The sequence below is a fragment of the Mustela nivalis genome, assembly GCF_964662115.1.
Source record: "Mustela nivalis genome assembly, chromosome: 3".
Taxonomy (NCBI): Eukaryota; Metazoa; Chordata; class Mammalia; order Carnivora; family Mustelidae; genus Mustela; species Mustela nivalis.
The window spans coordinates 4,727,094-4,748,256 of NC_139022.1; the positions used below are offsets into that span (position 1 = coordinate 4,727,094).

Genomic DNA, 21,163 nt, shown 5'->3' on the forward strand with positions numbered 1-21,163 from the left:
TTGCCTGGGGACACTAAAGAGGGTTTGCAGCCCAGGAGGGCTTGTCACAGCCTGCTCTTGGCCCGAGGGGGGCTGGGGTCACTGAAGTCAAGTCAGAGGGGCTCTTTGCTGGCGGCAGCTGACTCCCCCACCACCACCTGAGTGTCCCCTCTGCCACTCATGCTGCAGGCTGTGGCCAGTGTGCAGACAATGCTGTCCGCTGTCCTCTGACTGCAGGCCGACCTTGGGTTCAGAGCATGTGGGCCTGCCTGCTTTCTTTGTTCTCACCATCTGCGTGTCCAGTTGTGCCCCCAACCCTTGCCCCTGCTGCGTGGCACAAAGAGGCACCCATGTGGCCTGAGCCTTGCTTCTCCCAGCTAGCCTAGAGCTGAGAAACATGTCCCTGGAGGGCAACGGTGGACACACACATGCATGCACTCACACTCACACGTGTGCACACTCTACACGTATGTGCATGCCCCACATGCACCCACATACACAGTTGTAAACAAAAGTTAGTTTTATTTGGCTTCCTTGGTTTTGGACACTGTATGAATTAGGGAGGGGGCTGGAGGCCAGAGAAGGGGTAGGTAGGAGCCCCAGAACCCCTTCTCCCAGAATGGCCAGTGCCAAAGCTCGGAGCATGACCCGGCAGAAGGTGAACCAACATCTTTGCGGGACTTCCATGATGTCCCAGGCTCCAGAGGGTGTGGTCTGTTCACCCCAGGGCCTCTGTCCAGCTGTCTAGGTGGGGAATGGAGAGCATGGGGCCCAGTAGGGGCCAGATCCATCCAACCCCAGTTTCCCTTCTGTACAAGAAAGACCTAGGATTGCTTCCAGCTGTGCACAAAACACGAAATGCAGTTGTGTTGGGGGTGTGGGGAGTGAGCCCCATTTGCTGCCTCAGGGAGTAGGGACCCAGCACAGTGCCCCCAGTTCCTCAAGCCAGGCACCCTGGGTGACCTCTGTGAGCTGCTACAGGGGAGCAGGGGAGGAGATCTATTGTCCTGACCCAGCGAAGCCAGCCTGAGAGCCCAGAGGGTCTCCGGGGAGAGGGCCCAGCACCGCCCCCACACCCGGTGAGCTAGGCCAGGCCCTGGAGGTGGGAGTTTCTATCTACATCTTCCACTTTCAGGGATCCGAGCTAGGGGCTCTTGCAGATCCTACCCTGGACAGAGCCAGGACTCATGCAGGGAGGGGCCGGTGTCCAGCGGGCAATGCCTTCCCGGCTCCCCCCTCCCCTCCTGAGAGTGTGGGCAGCTGAGGAGGAGGAAGGGGAGAGAGGGGGAGGAGGGGGAGGAGGGGGAGGGGAGATGGGGAGAGGGAGAAGGAGGAAGAAGAGAGCCCTGAGCGCCCAGCCCTGGGCCTTCCCCCACAGCCCCCCACCCCAGCCTCGGCCTGGAGGGAGGACAGGCCACGTCAGCGGCGGGGTCGTCAGATCCACACGGTGGTCTTGCCTTCCCTGCTGCTGGCACTGCCCTTCTCTGAGCCCACCCTGGGCTTGGAGCCCGGCCTGGCCTGGCCCCCGCCTGGGCCCGTGCCCCCCGACGTGGCACTGCCTGAGCCGGAGGCGGGGGCGCCAGCCAGTGGGGGCCCCCGAGCAGCCGCAGGGAGGCCGGGGCACGGCGGGCTGTCGCGGTCACCCATCGCATGCCCCTCCCGCAGCGCTTGCAGCGCCAGGCTGGCCAGGTCCTGGTCGTGCGAGCGCGCGCGCTCAGCTGCGCGCACCACCAGGCTGTAGTCTGGGGGGCAGGCGAGGCCGGCGGGTGAGGCGGGCAGCGTGCCGGGCGGCGCACGCGGCGCTGGGCCCGGGGCGCCAGCCGGCGGCCGGCGGCCGCGCACCGCGTCCTGCGCGCTGCCCAGGCCGAGGTGCGCCATCTCGCACAGGTTGAGCAGCAGGCAGAGGCAGCTGACCACGTACATGACCAGCAGGAAGATGGTCTTTTCCGTGGGCCGGGACACGAAGCAGTCGACCACGTGCGGGCAGGGCTGGCGACTGCACGCGAAGAAGGGCCGGACCTCGAAGCCGTACAGCAGGTACTGGCCCACCAGGAAGGCCACCTCGAAGGCAGCCCGCGCCACCAGCTGGGCCACGTACACGCGCATCAGGCCCTCGCGCTGGATGCGCCGCCGCCCGTCGTGCTGCCCGGCCGGACCCGGGGCCCCCGCAGCCTTGCCGTCAGCGCCCGCGCCCTTGGCCATGCCTGCGTCCTCCGCCTGGGCCTCCTCGCCTAGGCCGTCGGCCACCCCCGCGTCCTCGTCCTCCTCGCCCAGGCCCAGCATGGGCTCCTCCTCGCCCAGGCCGGCGGTCTCGGGCCAGCCAGGGTGCGGCGGCGGGGGCAGTGGCAGAGGCGCGCGGGCTGGGCGGTGTCCAGGGCCCGGGCGGCGGCGAGGCGCGCGGCGGCGCTCGTCCTCCGAGGCGCGCGCCAGGCGGTGCACGGCGTAGCCCAGGTACATGACGGACGGCGTGGAGATGACCACGATCTGGAAGACCCAGAAGCGCACGTGCGACAGGGGCGCGAAGGCGTCGTAGCACACGTTGTCGCAGCCCGGCTGCCGCGTGTTGCACGTGAATTTGGTCTGCTCGTCTGAGTAGATGGACTCTCCGCCCACGGCCGTGAGCACGATGCGGAAGACCACCAGCACGGTGAGCCACACCTTGCCCACGAACGTGGAGTGGTTGTGGATCTCCTCCAGCAGCCGCGTCAGGAAGCTCCAGCTCATGTTGGTCATAGGGGCGGGGGACGGGACCTGCGGGGGCCGAAGCGAGGGGAGTTCAACTCGGGGCAGGGGTGGGCGAGGAGGAGAACAGGCCAGGAGGAGCGCCCCACAGAGGGAGTCTCGGGAGCACGGCGGGGTGGCAGAGGGGGAGCCAGGGACCCTGCCTAGTAAGATCTGGGGGGCTTACCACCTTCAGTGAAAGGGGCAGCACCCTCGGTCCTGACTCTGCCTTCTGGATGGATATGTGGAGAGGCAGCCCTGGCTCACCCCATGCCCCCTCCTCTGGTCCCCGCTGCCTGTGGCAGCGCCAGCCCCCCACACCCTCCCCACGCCAGGGACAGCCCAGCCCCTTGCAAGCTGCAGCCTTCCCCCAGATCCAGAGACCCCACCCGAGGCCCTGAGAGTGCATAGGGAGACCAAGGCCAGCCCCAATCAGGGTCTGGGGGCTGCGGGGCCTCAGCTCAGACCCATGGCCCTCCCGCCCCATTCAGGCAGAGTTCAGGCCACTGAAAAGGGTCTCCTGGGGTCCTGTTTGCAGCATCCCACAGAGCCCTCCAGGCCCCCAGCCCCTGGAGCCCTTTTGATTCCAGTCTCCTCCAGCAGCACAATCCACCCCACATCCCTGTCCACACCCTCCACTGAGCCTTTGCTTCCTCCCTCTCCACAGAGGACCCCCAGACTCATTCCGACACTCCTCAAGAGACCCTGCTGGCCTACAGGCCACTGGCCAGCCCTCTGGGCTGCTTCCCCATCTTGTCCAAACACCACCACCCCGTTCTCCGCAGAAATGTAGCAAGGACAGGCCCGCTGGGAAGCCAAGTGAGGCCAGGCATCTGTTCAGAATGGGGACTGGTCGAGCAAGGCACATCAGGGCATCCGTGACACCTGGAGACCGCCATGGGGCCAATCACCACATCCCAAACCAGTGCTGATCCCCCGGTGGGCCTGTGCCCAGGAGAGAATGGCGCTAATATTCATCATCCTGAGCCTCCAGGAAGGGGAGAGGGGCTGCAGCCCCCCAAGGCCCACCCTCCCTCTGTCGTGACTAAGGCCAGTACCTGCTTTGGGATGGTTTGGGGATAGGAGACCCCTGAGTGCCTCCTGCTTCTGATCCCCTCCCTCCGGGCCCAGGAGGCAGCGTGGGCAGGTGTGGGATGGAGCAGCCGAGGCTGGGAGGGTGGCTCTGGGGAAGCTCGTCTTTATGCAGCTGGGGCCTCTCCCCTTGGGTGGGGGCAGGAAGAGGGGGTTCCTGGGGAAGTGACCCTTCTTCCTCACATCTGTGTGCCTTGCCCCTCTCAGAGCCACACACACACAAGCCCTCCTCAAATGCACACCCACCCATGCACTGAGACGCACATGTGCCTGCAGCTGCACACATGAACCCACAGACCCAGATGCACACTCGTGCATGCACACACTAATAATCAAATGCACAGATGTCCACACACCAGGACACACACACTCACATATGCACACATTTATAAGCAAATGTGCTGGTGCACTCACACTTGCACGTGTGCAAACACTCAGACACATATGCACACTTATGCACTAATGCACACACCCTCCCACCTACACAGACATACGTCCAGCCCTCCCTCTCAGGCTGGGACACAGACGCCACCCGCACCCGGCGGGGCAGCCCCGAGTGGCAGAGGCCAAATGATGAGAGGTGTCGGGAGAGGGGGTAATCAGAGCTGGTTCTGCAGGACTTCAGTGGCAAGCGGGGTACAGTCTGGGCAGCAGGAGTTGGAGGCAGCAAGGCTCCTCTCCTCCTTGTCCCAGTGCAGTGGGGGAGTCCGTGAGCTTGGGTGGAGGGCAAAGACTCAGAGATGGCACCACCCTCTGGCTCTTCCAGCGAGGGCCAAAGCCTAGTGCCACATGTATGTATGTGCAGGGTCTGTGTCACACACTTGGGGACACCAGGGTCATTCTGCGGTCAGGAGGCTGCACTGACCAGCTCTGGTCTCAGTCCCTGCTGAAGGACCCTCCAAATCCAGCCCTCTGGCCCAAGATGCCTGCTGACATGGGCAGATGGCAAACTCTGGTCCTTACCCTACACGGCTCTCTGTCCTGCACCCCTGCACACCATCAGCAAACCCTGCATGCAACTCTGCCAGGCTCTGCCTTGCTCTGTGAGAGCCTAACCCACCAGTCACCTTAGGGGGCCTGTTGACCACGCCTCTGGAACTCCCTAAACTTTGCAATAACAGCCAAGCACACATGGCTGCAAGCCAGGTAACCTCCACCCCAGGCCAAGCCCACAGCTGCAGGGCCTCACCCCTGGCATACCTGCCCCTCACACACCCATGCACACTTGCACATGTCCACGCTCCCCCACACCCCTACCCACGTCCTTGCTCCGCTCACATTTTGCACACACCCTACCCTGCACACACTCATATGCCCGCACATGTCCACACCAGGACCATATCCTACGCTCCATGCCCTGACCCACCCTGCATACCCCTGGACACTATTCCATGCCCCCCCCCCCAAAGTTCACCCCCTCCACGCCCTACCCCAAAATGGCCACACATGCCAGGCCTGCCCAATACATGCCCCCACATACATCTGTGCCCGCCCACACCCCATGCCCTGCCCATCCTACAATCTGCCTCCTAGGCTGGGACTACAGTACAGTCCCCCATCAGCTTTATTTACCATTGTCTGGGGGTTCCTCACTACCTGGGGGCCATAGACCTGCCAGGGAGGGGAGGGGCTGGAATGTCGGGGGTTAGCATTGGAGAACTGGGGCTGAACAGGACATGGACAACTACCCAGGGAATGTCAGGGTCATGTGTGTGTACACAGGTTTGTGCACATGTGTATTGGAAGGGTGGAAATGTGAGAACATCCATAGCCATGAGCACATGCACCGTGGTCAAGGCCCCTTCTGTAGCCAATGAGCACACGCACTCTCAGTCAAGGCCCTTGAGCTTGTGGAGAAGCTGCTGGGGTCATGATGGGGCAGGAAATGTGTCAGAACACATGCTTGGGCTAGAGAGTGAGGAAGGATGTGCAAGCGCATGCGCACCCACTCACGAGCAGCAAGGCACCTAAGCACACACGTGCACGCTCATGCACACACACATCCTTTCATCCACATGCATGCCCACGCACTCTGATCACGTGCCCACAACACATGCACCTGCACAGGCAGGCATGTGCGCACACACACCCACATAGGCAGGAGTATGCAAACACACGCACACACCTGCTCGCACGCGTGCACACAGTGAGGGACATGGCAGCACCTTGCAGAAGCTCCCCGTGTCTGAAGCCATGCCTGCTGGAGTTACAGTAGAGCAACACAGTACTACAGACTGGGTTACAGGGTCTGACCCAAGTACGCACTGATAGGCAAGGTTATGTGAATAAAGGGGAAGGAAAGGGGATCCGAAACAGTGTGCAGCCCCCTCCACGTAGCTCCCCCTCCCTCTGCTGACTCCCCCTGAGCTGCAGGCCCCAGGGAGGACCCTGACCCCCAGGAAGGCTGAGGGGCTCACTCAAGGCTGTCCAGTGCTGCCAGTAGGTGGCCAGTGGGGCTGGGCCTCTGGCAGGGGTGAGGTGGGGGGAGGGTAGGGGTCCTGGTTTGCAGGAACCTTGGCTCCGTTCAGACAGCAGCTCACCCAGAGCTCGGTCAGAGCAAGTGTGGGTGGGATCATACTCAGTGATGGGCAAGGAGGGTCCCAGGCTGCAGGCCAGGATCTGGGAGGAGAAGCCAGGGCTTAAGGGGAGACTGCTGGACTGCCGGGAGGAGGGTGTTAGGCTCTAGCAGGCAGCAGGATGGCGGGCATCCATGAGCTCCCCTCACCCCTGGGTCTGAACAAAGGTCCTGGGAGTGGACGGGTGTGCAGGGGGAAGGGCCAGGGCCTGCCCAACCACTTCCTTCCCATCCCTGGCCCTGCTTCCTCCCAGGAACGGCTCCAGGGCAGGCCGAGCTTCCTCCCCAAGGAGGGGCTGCCAGGCAGGCCCCCCCCTCCAAACATGCTCAGCTCACCTGATCTGCAAGGGATCCCCCCCGTGAGATCCTGGGGGCCAGAACCTAGAGTGCTGACAAGCACCCCAATGTCAGCTTGGCCCTGAATTTTGGCCGGGCCACAAGCCACCCCACAGTTTCCCTTGCCCCCACCCTCCCACCCCGTGCAGCTGCTGGGCACACCTGTCAGTCTCACACTGAGGGTGGACAATGGCTGCCCGCGGGGCCCCCTTCAGGCCCCCTCTTGTTCTGCACTCAGCCTGCAGGGTCTGCCCCCAGGGAGCTCCACCCTCACAGGGTGCTCAGCCCACCAGCACCAGCATGGTCGGTGTTCAGACCCTGACCTCGCAAGCATCTGTACACTCGCCTACCTCACAAGAGCGCCCCTCAGGCCTAGGGCGGGCTGACAGAGGCAGAGGCGGGATGAACTGGGGAGGCTGGTGGGGCCAGCAAGCGCTCTCTGCAGTCCCTGCTTTCAGTGAGGGTCCTCCTCCCACAGGGGGGCCGGGTCTGCAGAGGGACTCGTGAGGGTTTCCCAGAGCAGACACAGCAGGGAGGTCTGCGGGAAGCCCTGGGTGTGGGGGGAGGGCTGGAACCTGCGAGAGCACCCCATGGGGCTCCGTGGGGGCTCTGTGATGCTGCAGGCCGGCCTGGGTCCACTATTGCTGTGCAGGGGGCCTCTACCCCTTCCCAAACTGCTACCGCCTAGCCTGGCACCCTGCCCAGGACCACCCGCCTGCACCCCACTCCTGCTTGGGCTGCCCAGACAACTCACTCACAACATCTGTGGCACACGGTGCGGGGGGGGGGGGGGGGCGCTCCTGGACAACAGGGCTCTGGTCTGCTCCCGGTGACCCCTGGGGCCGAGAGCTGAGGACCTGGGGTCTAGCAGGCCCCTGTGAGGGTTTATGGGAAGGAACCCCAGGCTGGGTCAGGAGTGGGGCACTCAGCGGCAGGTGTACCCACCCCAGTACGTCTGCCCATGTGTGCAGGGTAGGCCTCCCCAGCCTCCCACCGGGCCCAAACCGTCTGAGGCCGGCCTCTGGACACACCACAGCTGGTGGGCTGGCCACACCAGCATAGCCTTGAGGAGCCCCAGCTGCTGGGGAAGGTCCCCGGTGCACTCCCTTCCCTTCCCTTCCCACTCACCAGCTGGCCTGAGCAGCCCTGGGAGCCCCTACCTCCCCCACCATCCCGTTTGGTCCCGAGAACAGGAGAGCAGTCCTGCCAGACCCAGGACCTGGTGTTCCCTGCCTGCTTCTCTTGAGCCGGACACCCCGGGTCCACGGAGAAGGTGCATGTTGTTCATCCCCCTACGAATGCCCACACTTGGCCCCCTGGGCAGTGCCCTACCTTTTCCAGGCCAGGAAATGGGGGTCCCTGAGGTCTTCCACCTGCCAGCTGGCTGGACAGAGATCCTCCCAGGATGAGTGCCTGGCTGAGTCCTGGGCCTGACCCAGGGCCACCTCTCACCACCAAGCACAATGTTGGGGGAGGGCCTTCAAGGGCTCCATTGTTCCCCCCAAGGCCTGGGGTCTGAATTCCCGATTGTCCCCAGGGCTGGACGGGGCCCAGAGAGGGCAGGGGCCTCCCCTGATTGTGCCCCTCCCTCTGCATATCATTCTGGCCCCACCTCACCTGCCTCCCTGCCAGGCTCCCACCTGCCCTCCAATGTGCATCTGTGCTTGAGGGCGTCTGCCTGGGTCCCACCACAGCAGCATGGCCTGGGCACGGACCAGGCCAGCCCCTCTCCTACCCCCCAAGGCTGCCCTGGCTCCAGTGACCTCCCCGGAACACGGGGACCTCACACAAGGCAGAGCATGGCACCTGGCCCGCACCAAAGCCCAGTGGAGGGACCCCCACAGGAGGAGGACCCCCGGACCCCTGCCCCACCCAGAGCCTCATGGCAGCTCCACGAAGCAGTGAGAGAGGCAGCTGCCATCTACGGTCTGTCCATGCCTGCCAGGGCCCCAGTCCAGCTATGGGGACCCCATCTGCCCAGCCAGCAGCCCCTGAGCTCCCTGACATGAAGATGGGGCAAAGGAAACCCCAGAGAAGTGGGCACAGGGAGTCTGGGGGTGCCCAGACCACAAGATGCCAGGTCGCCAGGACTGGGGGTCCACCGTGCAGGCGTGCCTGATCCCTGGCCCCAAACCCTTGGCCACAGATGGGATGTCATGGGCTCATAGACACTGTTACCCAGCAGTTCTTTATTAGGACACTGGCCCAGATCCGCGGGAGAGGGGCAAGGGGAGGCCAGGGTCCTCCAGCCTCGGCCAACTGGGTGGAAGCTGAGGGGAGTCCACAACGGGCGTCCTTTTCAGGAGCAGCTGGTCCTCTGAACGTTCTTGATTTCCTGCCATGTAGAGAGAAGGAGGGTGTCCCCCAGGGTCCAGGGTGACGGGCCACGTGGCCTGACCCTGCCCACTGTCCCCCTGCAGAGCCCACCTCGGAGAGCGCCTCCTCCAAGGTCCGGTAGGCCGTGTCCAGGTTGTCGTTGATGATGACCAGGTCGAAGAGGCCCTGCTCCTTGCCTGGGGTGGGGGGACAGGGTCAGGGCAGGCCCTCGCGATCTTCCACAGGGACCCTGCTGCAGGGTGACCCATGTTGGCAAAGGAGATGGGGACACACCCAGTGGCCAGAGCCCATACTCACTGCTCTCCATGTCCACCCGAGCAGCAGCCAGACGCTTAGCCAAGCTCTCCTCTGTTTCCGTGTTGCGCTGCCGCAGCCGCTGCTCCTGAGACACGCGGAGGATGGGGGGTGGGGGGTGGGGGGTGGTCAGTGCCTCTAGGTGGCAGGGCATCTCATGCCCAACCCCCCAGGCCCCCCCAGGGCTTCAGCAAGGCTGCTGCACCCCTGCCCTCCCCAGCCTCACCCCACCCCCACCAAGACGTCCAGTGAGGGCGGCTGCACGAAGATGTAGATGGGCCGTAGGTCTGTCTTCTTGATGTTACGCACGCCCTGCAGGTCCACGTCCAGCACGCAGATACGGTTCATGGCCTGCACGGCCCGCACAGCTGCTTTGCTGGAGGACAGGAGGCAGGGACTGCTCAGTGGGGCTGCCTGGACCCAGTAACCCCCCAAGGCCTCAAACAGCCTCTACAGGACTATCATGGCCCATGCTCTGGGCTCCTGCCTTCCCCACAAGCCTCCACTAGGCGTGGGCATGGCCAGAAATGAAGGCAGGAGCCTCCCCACACCCCAGCGTCTCCTCCACCTTTCTGGAAGCATGTGTGCTGGGCTGAGGGTGGCTGTGGCTTGTGGTACGAGGGCCCTAGCTGTCACTGCCCAACAGCCCCAGTGAACGCCCCTCTGGGTCACAGCCCAGCTGTACTTAGGTCCTAGGATGGAACAAGATAGGTCTTGTGGGATCTCTGCTTCGCCCTCATCAGAGGGCTCAGGGACAGGCTGCACACAGAGGCATGGCTGGGCCCGACTGCCCAGGACACTGCTCTGGGCCTGTCAGCCCGGTAGGAGCTGGCGAAGACGCTGGACTGGACGGGATTGGGCAGGGCAGGGAGGGAAGCAGAGAGGAGGGAAGAGTAGAGGAGAGGAGGGGAAGAGAGGGGAGCAGATCAGAAGGGAAGGGGAGGGGAGAGGAGAGCAGGAGAGGGCAGTAGAGGGGAGGGGAGGAGAGGACAAGGCAGAAGAGGGGAGCAGAGAGCAGGGCCAGGAAGCAGGGAGAAGGAAGGGCAGTGGAGGAGAGGGGAGTAGAGCAGAAGGGAGCAGAGGGCAGAAGAGGGGAGGGGAGTACAGCAGAGGAGAAGAGTGGAGGGGAAGGATGGAAGAGGGAAGAGCACAGAGCAGGGCAGTGGAAGGGAGGGGAGGGGAGAGCAGAGCACTCCAATGCCAGCCACTGGCTGGTCGGAAGGCAGGCCACAGTATGGCCTGTGCAACTTGGAGACCAGGATTCCTGCCATGTACCTGTCTGAGGGGCCTATGGTTTCCCTGGTGGCCAGCCAGGTGGACACAGGGGTGCTAAGGCAGCCTGGAGAGCCCCAACTTCTGCCCCGTCTCGGACCCTGGCATGGTGGGCACCTTACTCCAATGGGCCCAGAGAACCCACCCAGGATCCCCTGCATAGGTCAAGCCACAGGGAGAGCCCCTGGGAAGGAGGGGAGGCCCCCAGAGTGGCCCACCTAGTCCCATACAGGTTCCCCGAGAACTCGGCATGCTCAATGAAGTCACCCGCGGCGATGTCCCGTTGCATCACTTCTCTGGTCACGAAGTAGTAATCTGCAAGGAGGGCCAGCTGAGGCTTGACCTCTGCAAAGCCCCAGGGTGCTCAGGGACCAAGTGAGACCAGAGTCAGCTTCCCTGCAGACCTTTGTGCTCTGCCGAGCAGGGAAAACAGGCACACATGGCACTTTCTTGCACCATCCCTGCCATGGTGATGGCAGGGCTTTCCAGGGAGAGGCTCCAGGGGGCCTGGAGATGGCCAGCCTCCGGGGCAGGGTGGGGGTGGGATGGGGAACGGATGTTTCTAGTCCTGTGGAGACTACAGGAGATGCCTGTGGCACAACTGTGACGTCAAGGTCGACTACACATGGGGGCATAGAGAGCAGCACACTTCTCAGCATGGACCACCTGTGGCAACCTCAGCCTGGCCCCACCGAGCCAGCCTACTGTAGGCCCCTGAACCTGCCCACCCTGCAGACAGGGACGCCAAGGGCCCAGCTCACCTTTGCCATTCTCTTCTCCAGGCCGCGGGTCCCGCGTGGTATCTAGAACACAAGCCCTGATCACTCTGGGACACCCGGAGCCCCCACAGCCTACCCACAGCCTCCCGCAGGGCCTGGCTCAGCCCACGTGTTGGGGGAGTTGTCAGTCAGGGTCAGCGGTGTGGGGACTGTCCCCCATGTGTGCGTGTGTGTGTGGGAGGGCTGCCGGTCAAAACCAGCGATGTGGGGACTGTCCCCCGTGTGTGTGTGTGGGGGGGCTGCCAGTCAGAGTCAATAGTGTGAGGACTGTCCCCTGTGTGTGTATGTCAGGGGCTGTCAGTCAGGGTCAGTGGTGTGGGGACCGTCCGCCGTCGGACGTGTGTGTGTATGTGTGTGTGTGTGTATGTGTGTGCGTGCGCACGTGCACAAATGTCAAGGTCAGCACTGTGGGGACTGTACTGTGTGTGTCTGTTGGGGGGCTGCCGGTCAGGGTCACCGGTGTGGGGACCGTACTCTGCGTGTCTGTGTTGGGGGTGGTGCCAGTCAGGGTCAGTGTGGGGACCATCCACTGTGTGGGTGCGGGGGCTGCCGGTCAGGGTCAGTGGTGTGGGGACCATTCCTTTGTGTGTGTGTGTATGTGTGGGTCCTCCAGGATGAGTTAGCATGTAGGATGTCCCCCTCCCTGTGTGTGGGTGCATGTGGCCCCCCAGGGTGGATCAGCAAGTAGGGTACCCCCTACCCGTGTGTGTGTGTGTGTGTGTGTACCCCCTGGGGTGGGTCAGCGTGTAGGGCACCCCCTTCCCATGTGGGTGTGCGTGTGGAACCCCTGGGGTGGGTCTGCAGGGCTGACATCCCCCTCAGCCTCTTTGCCCCAGGCCAGAGCCTCACGAGACACGCTGAACCCGAAGACACTGCCATGCTCCTGCAGGAGTCTCTTGAGCAGGGTGCTCTTCCCGGCCCCTGAGGGTCCACTCAGCACGACAGGTCGTGGTCCTGACATCCCTGCGGAGAGGGAGACAGACATCAGTGCGGCCTGAGGAACACCTCCACCTGCGTGGGGCATAGTGGATGAGGACAGAGCTTCCCCCAGGAACAGCTAGCTGTTACACATGACAGCACCAATGTGTGGGTCCTGGTGGTCCACTGCTGGAACTCAGCTCCTGGGCCTACGCACAATACAGGCTCCGTCCAAGTCAGAAGAGCCCAAGGCCTGTTCTCACAATGACCATCGGGTCATAAGGGCAGACCCCACAGGACCCCAGTGTCCTCAACCCTCTGGTCTGTGGGCTCTGGGAAGCCCCTAGGAGCAGTGGGGTCTGCAGACCAGGAGGATAGCCCGCAGTACATGACTGGGACACTGGCCCCCAGAAGCAGCAGGGTCCACAGATGACCCAGCCCCCAGCTCCACGTCCCTGACCAGGAGGACAGCCTGTAGTGCAGGGCTGGGACACTGGCCCCCAGGAGCAGCAGGGTCCACAGAGGACCTGGCCCCCAGCTCTGCGTCCCCGACCAGGAGGACAGCCTGCAGCACAGGTCTCAGGCACTGGCTCCAGGAGCACCGGGGTCTGCAGAGGACCCAGCCCCCAGCTCTGCATCCACCCACCACCCCCAGCACACCCCACTGGACCCACCTCAGACCCACTTCCCGTTGGGATGCGGCTTCTGAGCTGCTGGGCGGCTCTGAAGAGCTGGGAAGGGGTGGTAATCCCAGGCAGGCAGGCTCCGCCCTCTGAGCGCTAAATCCCTCCCTAGGCGGCCGGCCCCTTCACCCAAGACAAAGCAAAGGCTGCTACCGGCCCTGTGCCCACCAGGCCCCGTGGTGAGCCACGTGTGGAGGGGCAGGGAGCCACAGGGTGGGGGTGTGCTGTGGGGCCTTGGAGCCACTCCATCTGGCTGGGCCCTGTGGGGTTCTGCCTGAAGGAGCCCGCACCCGCCCTGGGGCTGCCCTGTGTCCCCGGCCTGGGCTGCTTGCTCTCCTAATCCTCGATGTAGGCCAACACAGTAATCTGGCTCAAGCTCGGCTATTCTGCACAGGCCCTGGAAGGACAGGAAGCAGGAGGCCTCCCCTGCTGAGGACACGTGACAGGAGCTGGTCACCACACACAGAGAGTCACCTCCACTGACCCCTCTGCCCAGTGTCCAGCTCAAGGACGGCCCTGCTGGACTCCCAGCTCCGCATGGCATCCTGGCTTTCACACCCACAGCCCTAGACCCTGGCTGGGCAGGATCACCCTGGGTCTGTGTGGCTTCGTAGGTGCTGGGACAGGGATGGGGAGAGTGGAGCAGGGGTGGAAGGAAGGGTGCAGGATGGTGGAAAGAAGGGGCTGAAGCCTGTCCACCATGCACCTGGCCCCCGGCAGGCCAAGTTCTGACCCCACATGTCTCCCCGGGCCCTGCAGGGTGTTGATGCCGTGGGAACTCGAGTTCCTTTGAGCAACGGTCCTGGAGAGGACCAGAAGGCCTGTCTAGCTGTTGTTCACAGCACCAACTCCAAATCCAGCAGATACGGCAGGAACCTCGGGACCTGGCCTGGAGCGCCTACCTCCAGGCACAGAGGAACTCAAGGGATTCCCCATCCAGGACCATGTGAAGAGGCACCTTTGGCCAAGGATGTCCCCATAGGCCCCTCCATTTGCCCAGGAGCCCAGCAGCTCCCCACTATAAAGTCCCATGCCTACAGGCAGGGCCAGATCTCCATCAGCTCCAATGTGTGCAGATGACACATCCACCAGCAAAAACACATCTCCCATGTGTCTTTGGGACGCGGCTGCAAGGCACACACATAAGTCCCAGTGCCTGCCACCCACAGGGCAGGTCCCACAGGTCTGACCCGCAACCTTCCGTCCATCCTGTTCTGGGAGTCCCAGGCCTGCCACCCACCAGGGCACTGCTGTGAGCAGCGGTGCTCATTCAGGGTCCACCGAGGGTGCTAGCTCACTCTCCGCCTGGCTCTGAGCCAACGCCTCCCCCTGCCCGCCTTCTCCCACAGGCTGTGCTCCCAGCCCCACTGGCCTCCAAGCCCAGGCTCCAGACCTGCCCAGCGCTGGGCGTCTCTCCGCCCTCCCTCAAGGTCTACCACACTGATAACAGCTGGTAAGAATGCCCCCCTCGCACTGACATCTTGCAGGGGTGGGGCTTGGCTATCTTGGGCCCCACAAGGGCACAGAGTCCTTCCTCGCCCGAGCACCAACTCAACTGGACACAAGATCACACAGACCACACCAGGCAGCCTGGTCTTGTGTCCAGTGGCCACGGTGGCACAGTCCCACCCAAACCCACTTCCAACAGGAGCACACCCAGAAAGGGCGTGCGCCCTCTCCTAAAACGTGACACCCAGCTGGACCTGGGCCAAAGAGGCTGGTGGTGTCTGGCCCCCAGATGGGTCGGGTTGCGGAGGGGGACAGGTCCTGGCTACTCGAGCTTCTGGAAGCCTGGCTGGAAGTGAGTCACAACGGTGCAGTAGCATCTTCTTACTTCCTCTCCCGGGGTTGGGGGAGGGGAGGCATCCTTCCTGGAAAGGAAGCCAGGGCCTCTGAAACTGTGAACGACTCCAGCAGGGGTGTGCAGGCCAGGGCATCAAAGGGGTGGGGCAGGAAGAAGCCCAGTGGCCAGCCTGGCTCACACAGGGGAAACTGAAGCCAGCACCAGCAGGGCCAGGGAGGTACCCGGAGCCAGAGTCTAGAGGCTTGCAGCACCTCACCCTCATGACTGCACCCTTCCTCTTGGACACGGAGGTCAACCCCTTCCACCCCCAATCACACCACAATGCCACTGGCTTCACGATCCTCTTTAAGCCATCTGCATGCTCCTCCTGGCTACACTCGATGCAGGGCAAAAACCAGAAATGGTTTACACTCCGAGACCAAAGAAGCAGGGTCTGGCTGTGGTTGGAAAGAAACCGACGGCGTCCATTCACCCTCGGAACCCCTAGAAGCCAGTGTCCAGGAACTGCCAATGCCCCTCATTCCAGCCAAAAATGGGGAGCTTGGTCCCCAGGCTCTCCCAGGATGGAAATGGAAGTGCAAGGCACCTGTGCCAGACCCGGCCACGACCTGGGTTGTGAGAGGGCCTGTCTGGCCGTGTGGGGCGGGCAGAGGAAACCACAGGCGTCCCAGAGCCCTGCGGGGTCCAAAAGGTCTCTGTGTGACAGAAGTCTCCAGGAAGTCCACGCTGGGGAGGCGTGCTGCCCAGAAGCCTTCACAGGGCACTTGCAGGATGGCCATAGAAGCCCATCACAGCCTCTCTCCTGCACCCATGGGCCCCACGCTGGCCAGGAACACCTCAGCTTCCACCCTCCCCTTCGTCCCCAACGAGAAGGACCAATGACAGCCAGCGAGGGGGCCCCAGCACCTGGATGAATGAAGGGCGCTCCCTCTCACTGTAAACAGCTTCAGTTACATCAGATGGCCAGTGTCCAGCAGCCCAGACAGACGTCTCTGGTCCTCAGAGAAGATGTCTACCTAGAACACCCAGGAGTCAGAAACAAAGGCCGCCAACACTCTACTGCTGGGTGAGATTTTGCGTCTGCACCGCCTGGCACTGCCAGACAGCTGGGTGGGCCAGGACCTCACAGCAATCGCAGGGACAGGAGGGAGCCCCTTAGTGTGGCTCGAGGTCCAGCTTGGCCTGGGCAGGACCCCACGGCCATGGGAGAGGAGGGCCACCTCAGGGCAGGGACAGCTCGGAGAACCAGCTCGGCCTGGCCAGGACCCCGCGGCCATGCCGGCGACCAGAGGGGGCCCCTCGGTGCGGGAACAGCTCCGAGGACCTCGGGGGCCTGCCCTCCCGGTGCGGACTGAAGTCCACCCTAGAGCTGCAGCAGCAGGACGGCTTCCCTACGTGAGCTCCGGGAGGTCAGCGCGTGTCCAGGGCCGTCCGCACCCGCCTGTCCCGGGGCTCCGGCGGGCGTGCGACCCACCTCGGGAGCGCTGCCCGGCTGCGGCCCGCGTCTGCCCCCCGCGCCCCGCAGACGCCGCCCCGGCTTCCAGCGCGGACCCTCTGGCCGTGTCCCCAACACCCCGAGGATAGGCACAGCGGGGCGGCTCGTAACCTGCCCCGCGAGAGGCACGAGCTCCACCGCACATCCGTATGTAAAGACGCAGGGCCCCGCGCCTGCGAGCAGCCGTCCCGCCGGGACCCCCGGACGGCGCCTCGGGAACCCCGGTCCGCGAGGGGCACGACCCCGCGCCCGCCCCGGAAGGCCCCGCCACTCACCATCCGTGGAGACCCGGCCTAAGGCGGCCGCCGCCAGCCCGGCCAGCGGGCGTCGCAGCATGAGCTCCGCCGCCGCCGCCGCCGCCGCCCGCCCGCCCGCCAGCGGGGCGACGTCACAGCGCCGCGTCCGGCCTCCGCGGAGGGGTACGTCATGGAGCCGCGCCGGCCGCCTGCGTCCGGCGTAGTAGCGCGGCGCCGACCTTGCACCGCCCTCAGGGCTGTCATCAACTGCACGCGACGCAGCGCTCGCGGATGACGTTGAGGCGGGGCCGTGCGTGGACTGGGTGGCGGGTCGGCCGGGACGCTGGGGTTCGGCGTTGCTGCGGAGCTCAGGCAAGGGGCAGGTGGGTGCGATACGGGGTTTTCCCGACGGGTGGACCGGGCCCCGCCGCCGGCGTCTCGTCTCCCAGCCTCTCCTTTCCCTCCGGGTCGCTTCCGGAGGCGGAGGGAGGGCCGCGGACGCCCTGTCTACGCGGACCGGGAGGCCTGTCTTCGTGGGCGGTCAGACGCCGGGGGTCGCGGGCCGTCGGCGTCCCGGCTCCCCCGCCATCCGGATCTCGGCGCTCCGAGTCTCCCCCGCCGTCCGGCCCCCGGTAGCCCGAGTCTCCCGCCGTGTCGACCTGGAGCTCGGCCACGATGCCCCGAGTACGTCCCGTTGTCCCGACCCCGCTGTATGCTGGGGAAGTAGGTAGTCTTGAGAAGCACCCACAGTGTGTGTTCCACTCTGTCCTTGAGCGGCCTCCCCCACTCCGTGACCCGCTGGAAAGGATCTGTAGCGGGCCACGGGGTTCCTGACGCAGAGGTTTGGGTGAACGGCACCTCTAGACTGCAGGGGCGAGTGGGACTGGCAGAGACCCGACGACGACTCCCCCGTGGGAGACGCACTTGGGTCTATGGCTCCTAACGGGCTGGGGTTCCCTGGAGGTCAGTTTGGTGGGAATCCTTGTCTTTTCAAAAGATGTCTTCTTTCCTTGCCCAGCAGGTTGCCCACCAGGCCAGTGGCTGAACCTGAGCCTCCACGTGCCACAAGGGCCCTGAGGAGGAATGGCCGCCGTGGGCAGGCTGCTTGGGTAAGCAGGGGTTTCTGGGCCCCTGGGGACTGCCGTCATGGGGCCATCTCAGGGGAGCCCTCCCAGCCAGTGTGTTAATGTGGAGCAGATGGAAGCCACAGCAGGCTTGGAGGGTGGAATGAAGCAGTTTGTGAGTCCTCGGCACCAGACACATGGTGCTGCCTGTGGGATCCTGCAGCCCAGCCTGGTTCTGGGTCCTCGCAGAGGGCCATGCCTTCCAGCTCTTCCCCCCAGAACTGCCCCCGTCCTGCCCTTCCCCTCACCCCTGGCCTCCCCAAGATGAGAAGTATGGTGTGGCCACAGCGCTGTAGAGAAGCAAGCCGGGGGATTTCTAGTGGGTCCTGTGGAATCTGGGAGATATGAAGAAAGGGGTGGGGCACATGAAGCCGTGGGTCCACGTGGAGCTAGGCAAGGGACTCTGGCTGCAGAGCCCTCGTCCCAAGACAGATCCTGTTCAAGCTGCTGGAATGGTTCCGGCCCCAGCCCCAGCCCGCCCAGCTGGGCTTCTCAGGGGTGGCCGGGTCTCGAGCTCCTGGGCACCGCCCCCCACCCAGCCTGCCTGCTGCAGGCTTCCTTGGTGCTGGAGATTACCACCAGTCTCCTGTCTGCATCTCTTCTGGGGTCTTTTGTCAGAATTGACTCAGGCACCAGTGACAGCTCCGGGACTTCCCAGCAAACAGGGTGTGTTCTTCCTGGTAGGACAGCAGAGTCTGGTATCCCACACACACCCTCACTCGGCCATAGGGGTTGCTGGGAAGTGCAGGGTGTGGAGGGAATGCCCCCAAGGTAGGTGCTGCTGGGCTGGAGCTCCACGGCCGCAGGGCACTCAGGCAGGCTTTCCTGTGAGCCAAGAGGCCCCAGAGCATGGGGATGTGAGTAGAGCCAGTGGGAATGGTTTGGGTGGGACATCTTGGCTCTTGCTATGCCTTAGCAAAAGCATGTGGTGGATGTCTGCCCCTGGAGTAGCCCACCGCCCCGGGGAGCTCTGGAATTGTGCCTTGTGACAGCCTGGGGTCTGAATCCATTTGCGGGAAAGCCAGGCTGGAAGGGACGGGATTGCTGTGGGGTCACTCTACAAGGCAGATGGCACATACAGGGCTTCTTCCCCTCCTGTCACCTCCTGGCAGGCCCCCTCCCCACAGGGCACCTGATGTGTGCAGGAAGGGCAGGTGTCTGCCATGCTGGGGGGTGGTTGGTGGGGGGGACTGCAGGTGTCTTGGTCTGCTCAGGCTGCCCTCACAGAACGCCATAGGTGGGGCAGCCCCCCTCCCCAGGTCTGGAGCCTAGAAGTCTTGAGTGCAGGATGCCAGCAGGCTGGGTTCTGCCTTCCAGGCTCAGAGTCCTCCCGGGGGAGCTCTGCTCTCTGGCTCTGGTAAGGATCCCCGTCTCAGCATGGGGGCCTTCAGGACCTCACATAATCCTGATGTCATCCCGTGGAGGTTACAGCTTCGATGTGCAAGGCTGGGGGAACGCAGAAGTCCAAGCCACAGGACAGGAAGTCGTCTCCTGCCTGATGCTTGGTCCCCTAAGCCCACTGGGGTCCTAGCTGCTGACTTCTGATCTCACTCGTCTGAAAGTCTCCTGCAGTTGCCCCAGCGGTCTCTTCCATGGGGCAGAAGCTGTTCTGACCAGGCCCCACTGCAGTATGTGTCACTGTGTGTCCCCATGAGGGCTGGGTGGCGTGGGCGCTTTGGTCCCAGCGGCAGCCCCTGACCAGTGTGTGTGTGTGTGTGTGTGTGTGTGTTTGCAGCCTGCTGCGGCAGCCCGTGTTGACAGGGTATGCTCTGGTGCATGCCCGCCTACATACATCCTCCTGGCAGGCCGACAGCAACAGGGCCTCGCTCACACGTGTGCACCGACAAGCCTATGCACGCCTCTACCCCGTGCTCCTGGTCAAGCAGGACGGCTCCACCATCCACATCCGCTACCGGGAGCCACGACGAATGCTTGAGGTGTGCCCGTCACCCCGCCCGCACTCCCCTGGGGCGCAGTCCTGGCAAGCTGGCCTGTAGCAGCCTCCCCTCCCAGGGCTTGTGGGCTCCGGAGCCACGGCAGCCATGAACTGGAACTGCTGAGTGAGGAGAGGGACAAGGAAGAGTGGGGTTCCCTGCACGGGTCAGGGCCAGACAGCAGTGGTGTGTCTGCTGGGTAGCAGTGTTGGGGAAGCAAACAGAAGTGTTTGCTGAAAGATTGAGAGCCTTGAGGGGAGACAGAACCCAGCAGAAGATAGAAACTCTCACCCACACCATGGAGAATGAGGTGCAGGAGACATGGGCAGGGCCCCAAGCCCTCTGAGTGAGCCGTGTACATGTCCCTCCTCAGATGCCTGTGGACCTGGACACCCTGTCCCCAGAGGAGAGGAGGGCACGGTTCCGGAAACGGGAGGCCCAGCTCCGAAAGAAAGAGAAGGAGGAGCCAGAGCTCAGTGATGACTTTGACATGGAGCAGTACAAGCGGTTTTGGAGAAAAAAGTGATGGGTCTGGAAGCTGCCTGCGTGGGGGATGCGATTTCGGGGATGGTGTGTCTTTACATGGTGTGTTCGCAAAGCCGTCTCCACGTTGCCTTTCCTTCTGGGCCAACCAAGCCAACCAGGTTGTCTAGAATTGGGTTGGGCTGTGGTGTTTGCACGAGGCCTGAGGGGTATGCGGGCCACCAGTGTAGGAGGAGGAAGGGGAACCAGAGCCAGCCCCCATGGGCCCTGGAGCCCCCTCACCCTATCCCCCCTTCAGCCTCAGGACACGAGGGGCTCTCCTGGCAGAGCACAGCAGCTACAGGGATGGGGTGGAGGAGCGGGGTATCTGGGAAGACAGCACGGGTGGACTCTGCCCCTCACCGGGGCTCCCAGCTGCTCCCGGCCCATAGGAGTAGGGGTGTTCACTGGCAGCAATGACAAACTAGGCTTTCTGTGGGCACTTGCCATTTATCTGCTCTGGGGTGGGTTTCCCCTAGCCAGGCTTCTGTGTGACCAAAGGAACATGTTCTAACCTTTGCAAGTGTAGCCAGCATGGCCCAGGCCCAGGGCTGACCTGTGTCCTGTTCCAGGCTGTTGATCCAGGCTGCGTCTCTGAGACCTGGGGCCTGTATTGCAGCTGGGAAGGACGTGCGGGCCTGACAGAAGAGGAAGGAAGGGAGGTGGCTGTGTCCCTGGCTCCCAGGGACAGGTGTTGAGCTGGTTCACCCAGCACGCTGCCACCGCTGGTTCTGGGAGACGCCCCTTGACCTGGTGATTGCTTGATGCGCAGAACAAATTACACACCACACTTGTGGGGAACTGGCAGCAGGGGATAGATTGGGCACAGAACGGGCACGTGGGCACTGGCAGTCACAGGCAGGGTGTTGGGGATAGGCAGTTGCTAAATGGCTCACACACAGGGATTCTGGCAGAAGCCACGCCACGGGGCTGTGGCCCAAGCAGGCCTGACAGCGCTCACAATGCCCAGCTCTGTGTAGGAACCTGTAGCCCTCCTGAGGGTGGGGGTATGAGCACGGGTTCTCGCCATACCGGGTGAGGCGGACGGGGACCCGAGGGCCT

At 63.6% G+C, this 21,163-nt stretch overlaps 3 protein-coding genes across 9 annotated transcripts; 1 reads left to right on the forward strand and 2 right to left on the reverse strand.

The window, feature by feature from the left end:
* Positions 1 to 479: 479 nt before the first annotated feature.
* On the reverse strand, positions 480 to 8,148 carry GJC2 (gap junction protein gamma 2). Its single transcript, XM_082724012.1, has 2 exons — positions 8,036 to 8,148; positions 480 to 2,730 (listed from the first exon to the last, which is right to left on the reverse strand). Exon 2 carries the CDS (start codon positions 2,710 to 2,712, stop codon positions 1,414 to 1,416), a length of 1,299 nt encoding a protein of 432 aa, XP_082580138.1. The 5' UTR covers positions 2,713 to 2,730; positions 8,036 to 8,148; the 3' UTR covers positions 480 to 1,413.
* Positions 8,149 to 8,870: 722 nt separating this feature from the next.
* On the reverse strand, positions 8,871 to 16,703 carry GUK1 (guanylate kinase 1). Of its 4 annotated transcripts, none has more exons than XM_082724037.1 (8): positions 16,561 to 16,703; positions 12,235 to 12,348; positions 11,368 to 11,409; positions 10,825 to 10,921; positions 9,572 to 9,710; positions 9,338 to 9,422; positions 9,131 to 9,216; positions 8,871 to 9,038 (listed from the first exon to the last, which is right to left on the reverse strand). In XM_082724037.1, the coding sequence occupies exons 1-8, from the start codon at positions 16,619 to 16,621 to the stop codon at positions 9,003 to 9,005; spliced, it is 660 nt and encodes a 219-aa protein (XP_082580163.1). In that variant the 5' UTR covers positions 16,622 to 16,703; the 3' UTR covers positions 8,871 to 9,002. The 4 variants fall into 4 exon arrangements, with proteins under 4 accessions (XP_082580163.1, XP_082580162.1, XP_082580165.1 ...); XM_082724036.1 differs by having other exon boundaries at positions 10,825 to 10,951; XM_082724039.1 differs by lacking the exon at positions 16,561 to 16,703 and adding an exon at positions 15,697 to 15,806.
* MRPL55 (mitochondrial ribosomal protein L55) lies at positions 16,704 to 20,177 on the forward strand. Of its 4 annotated transcripts, none has more exons than XM_082724041.1 (4): positions 16,704 to 16,904; positions 17,543 to 17,630; positions 19,381 to 19,582; positions 19,953 to 20,177. In XM_082724041.1, exons 2-4 carry the CDS (start codon positions 17,605 to 17,607, stop codon positions 20,103 to 20,105), a joined length of 381 nt encoding a protein of 126 aa, XP_082580167.1. In that variant the 5' UTR covers positions 16,704 to 16,904; positions 17,543 to 17,604; the 3' UTR covers positions 20,106 to 20,177. The 4 variants fall into 4 exon arrangements, with proteins under 4 accessions (XP_082580167.1, XP_082580168.1, XP_082580170.1 ...); XM_082724042.1 differs by having other exon boundaries at positions 16,733 to 16,904; positions 17,540 to 17,630; XM_082724044.1 differs by having other exon boundaries at positions 16,804 to 17,205; positions 17,540 to 17,630.
* Positions 20,178 to 21,163: the final 986 nt, after the last annotated feature.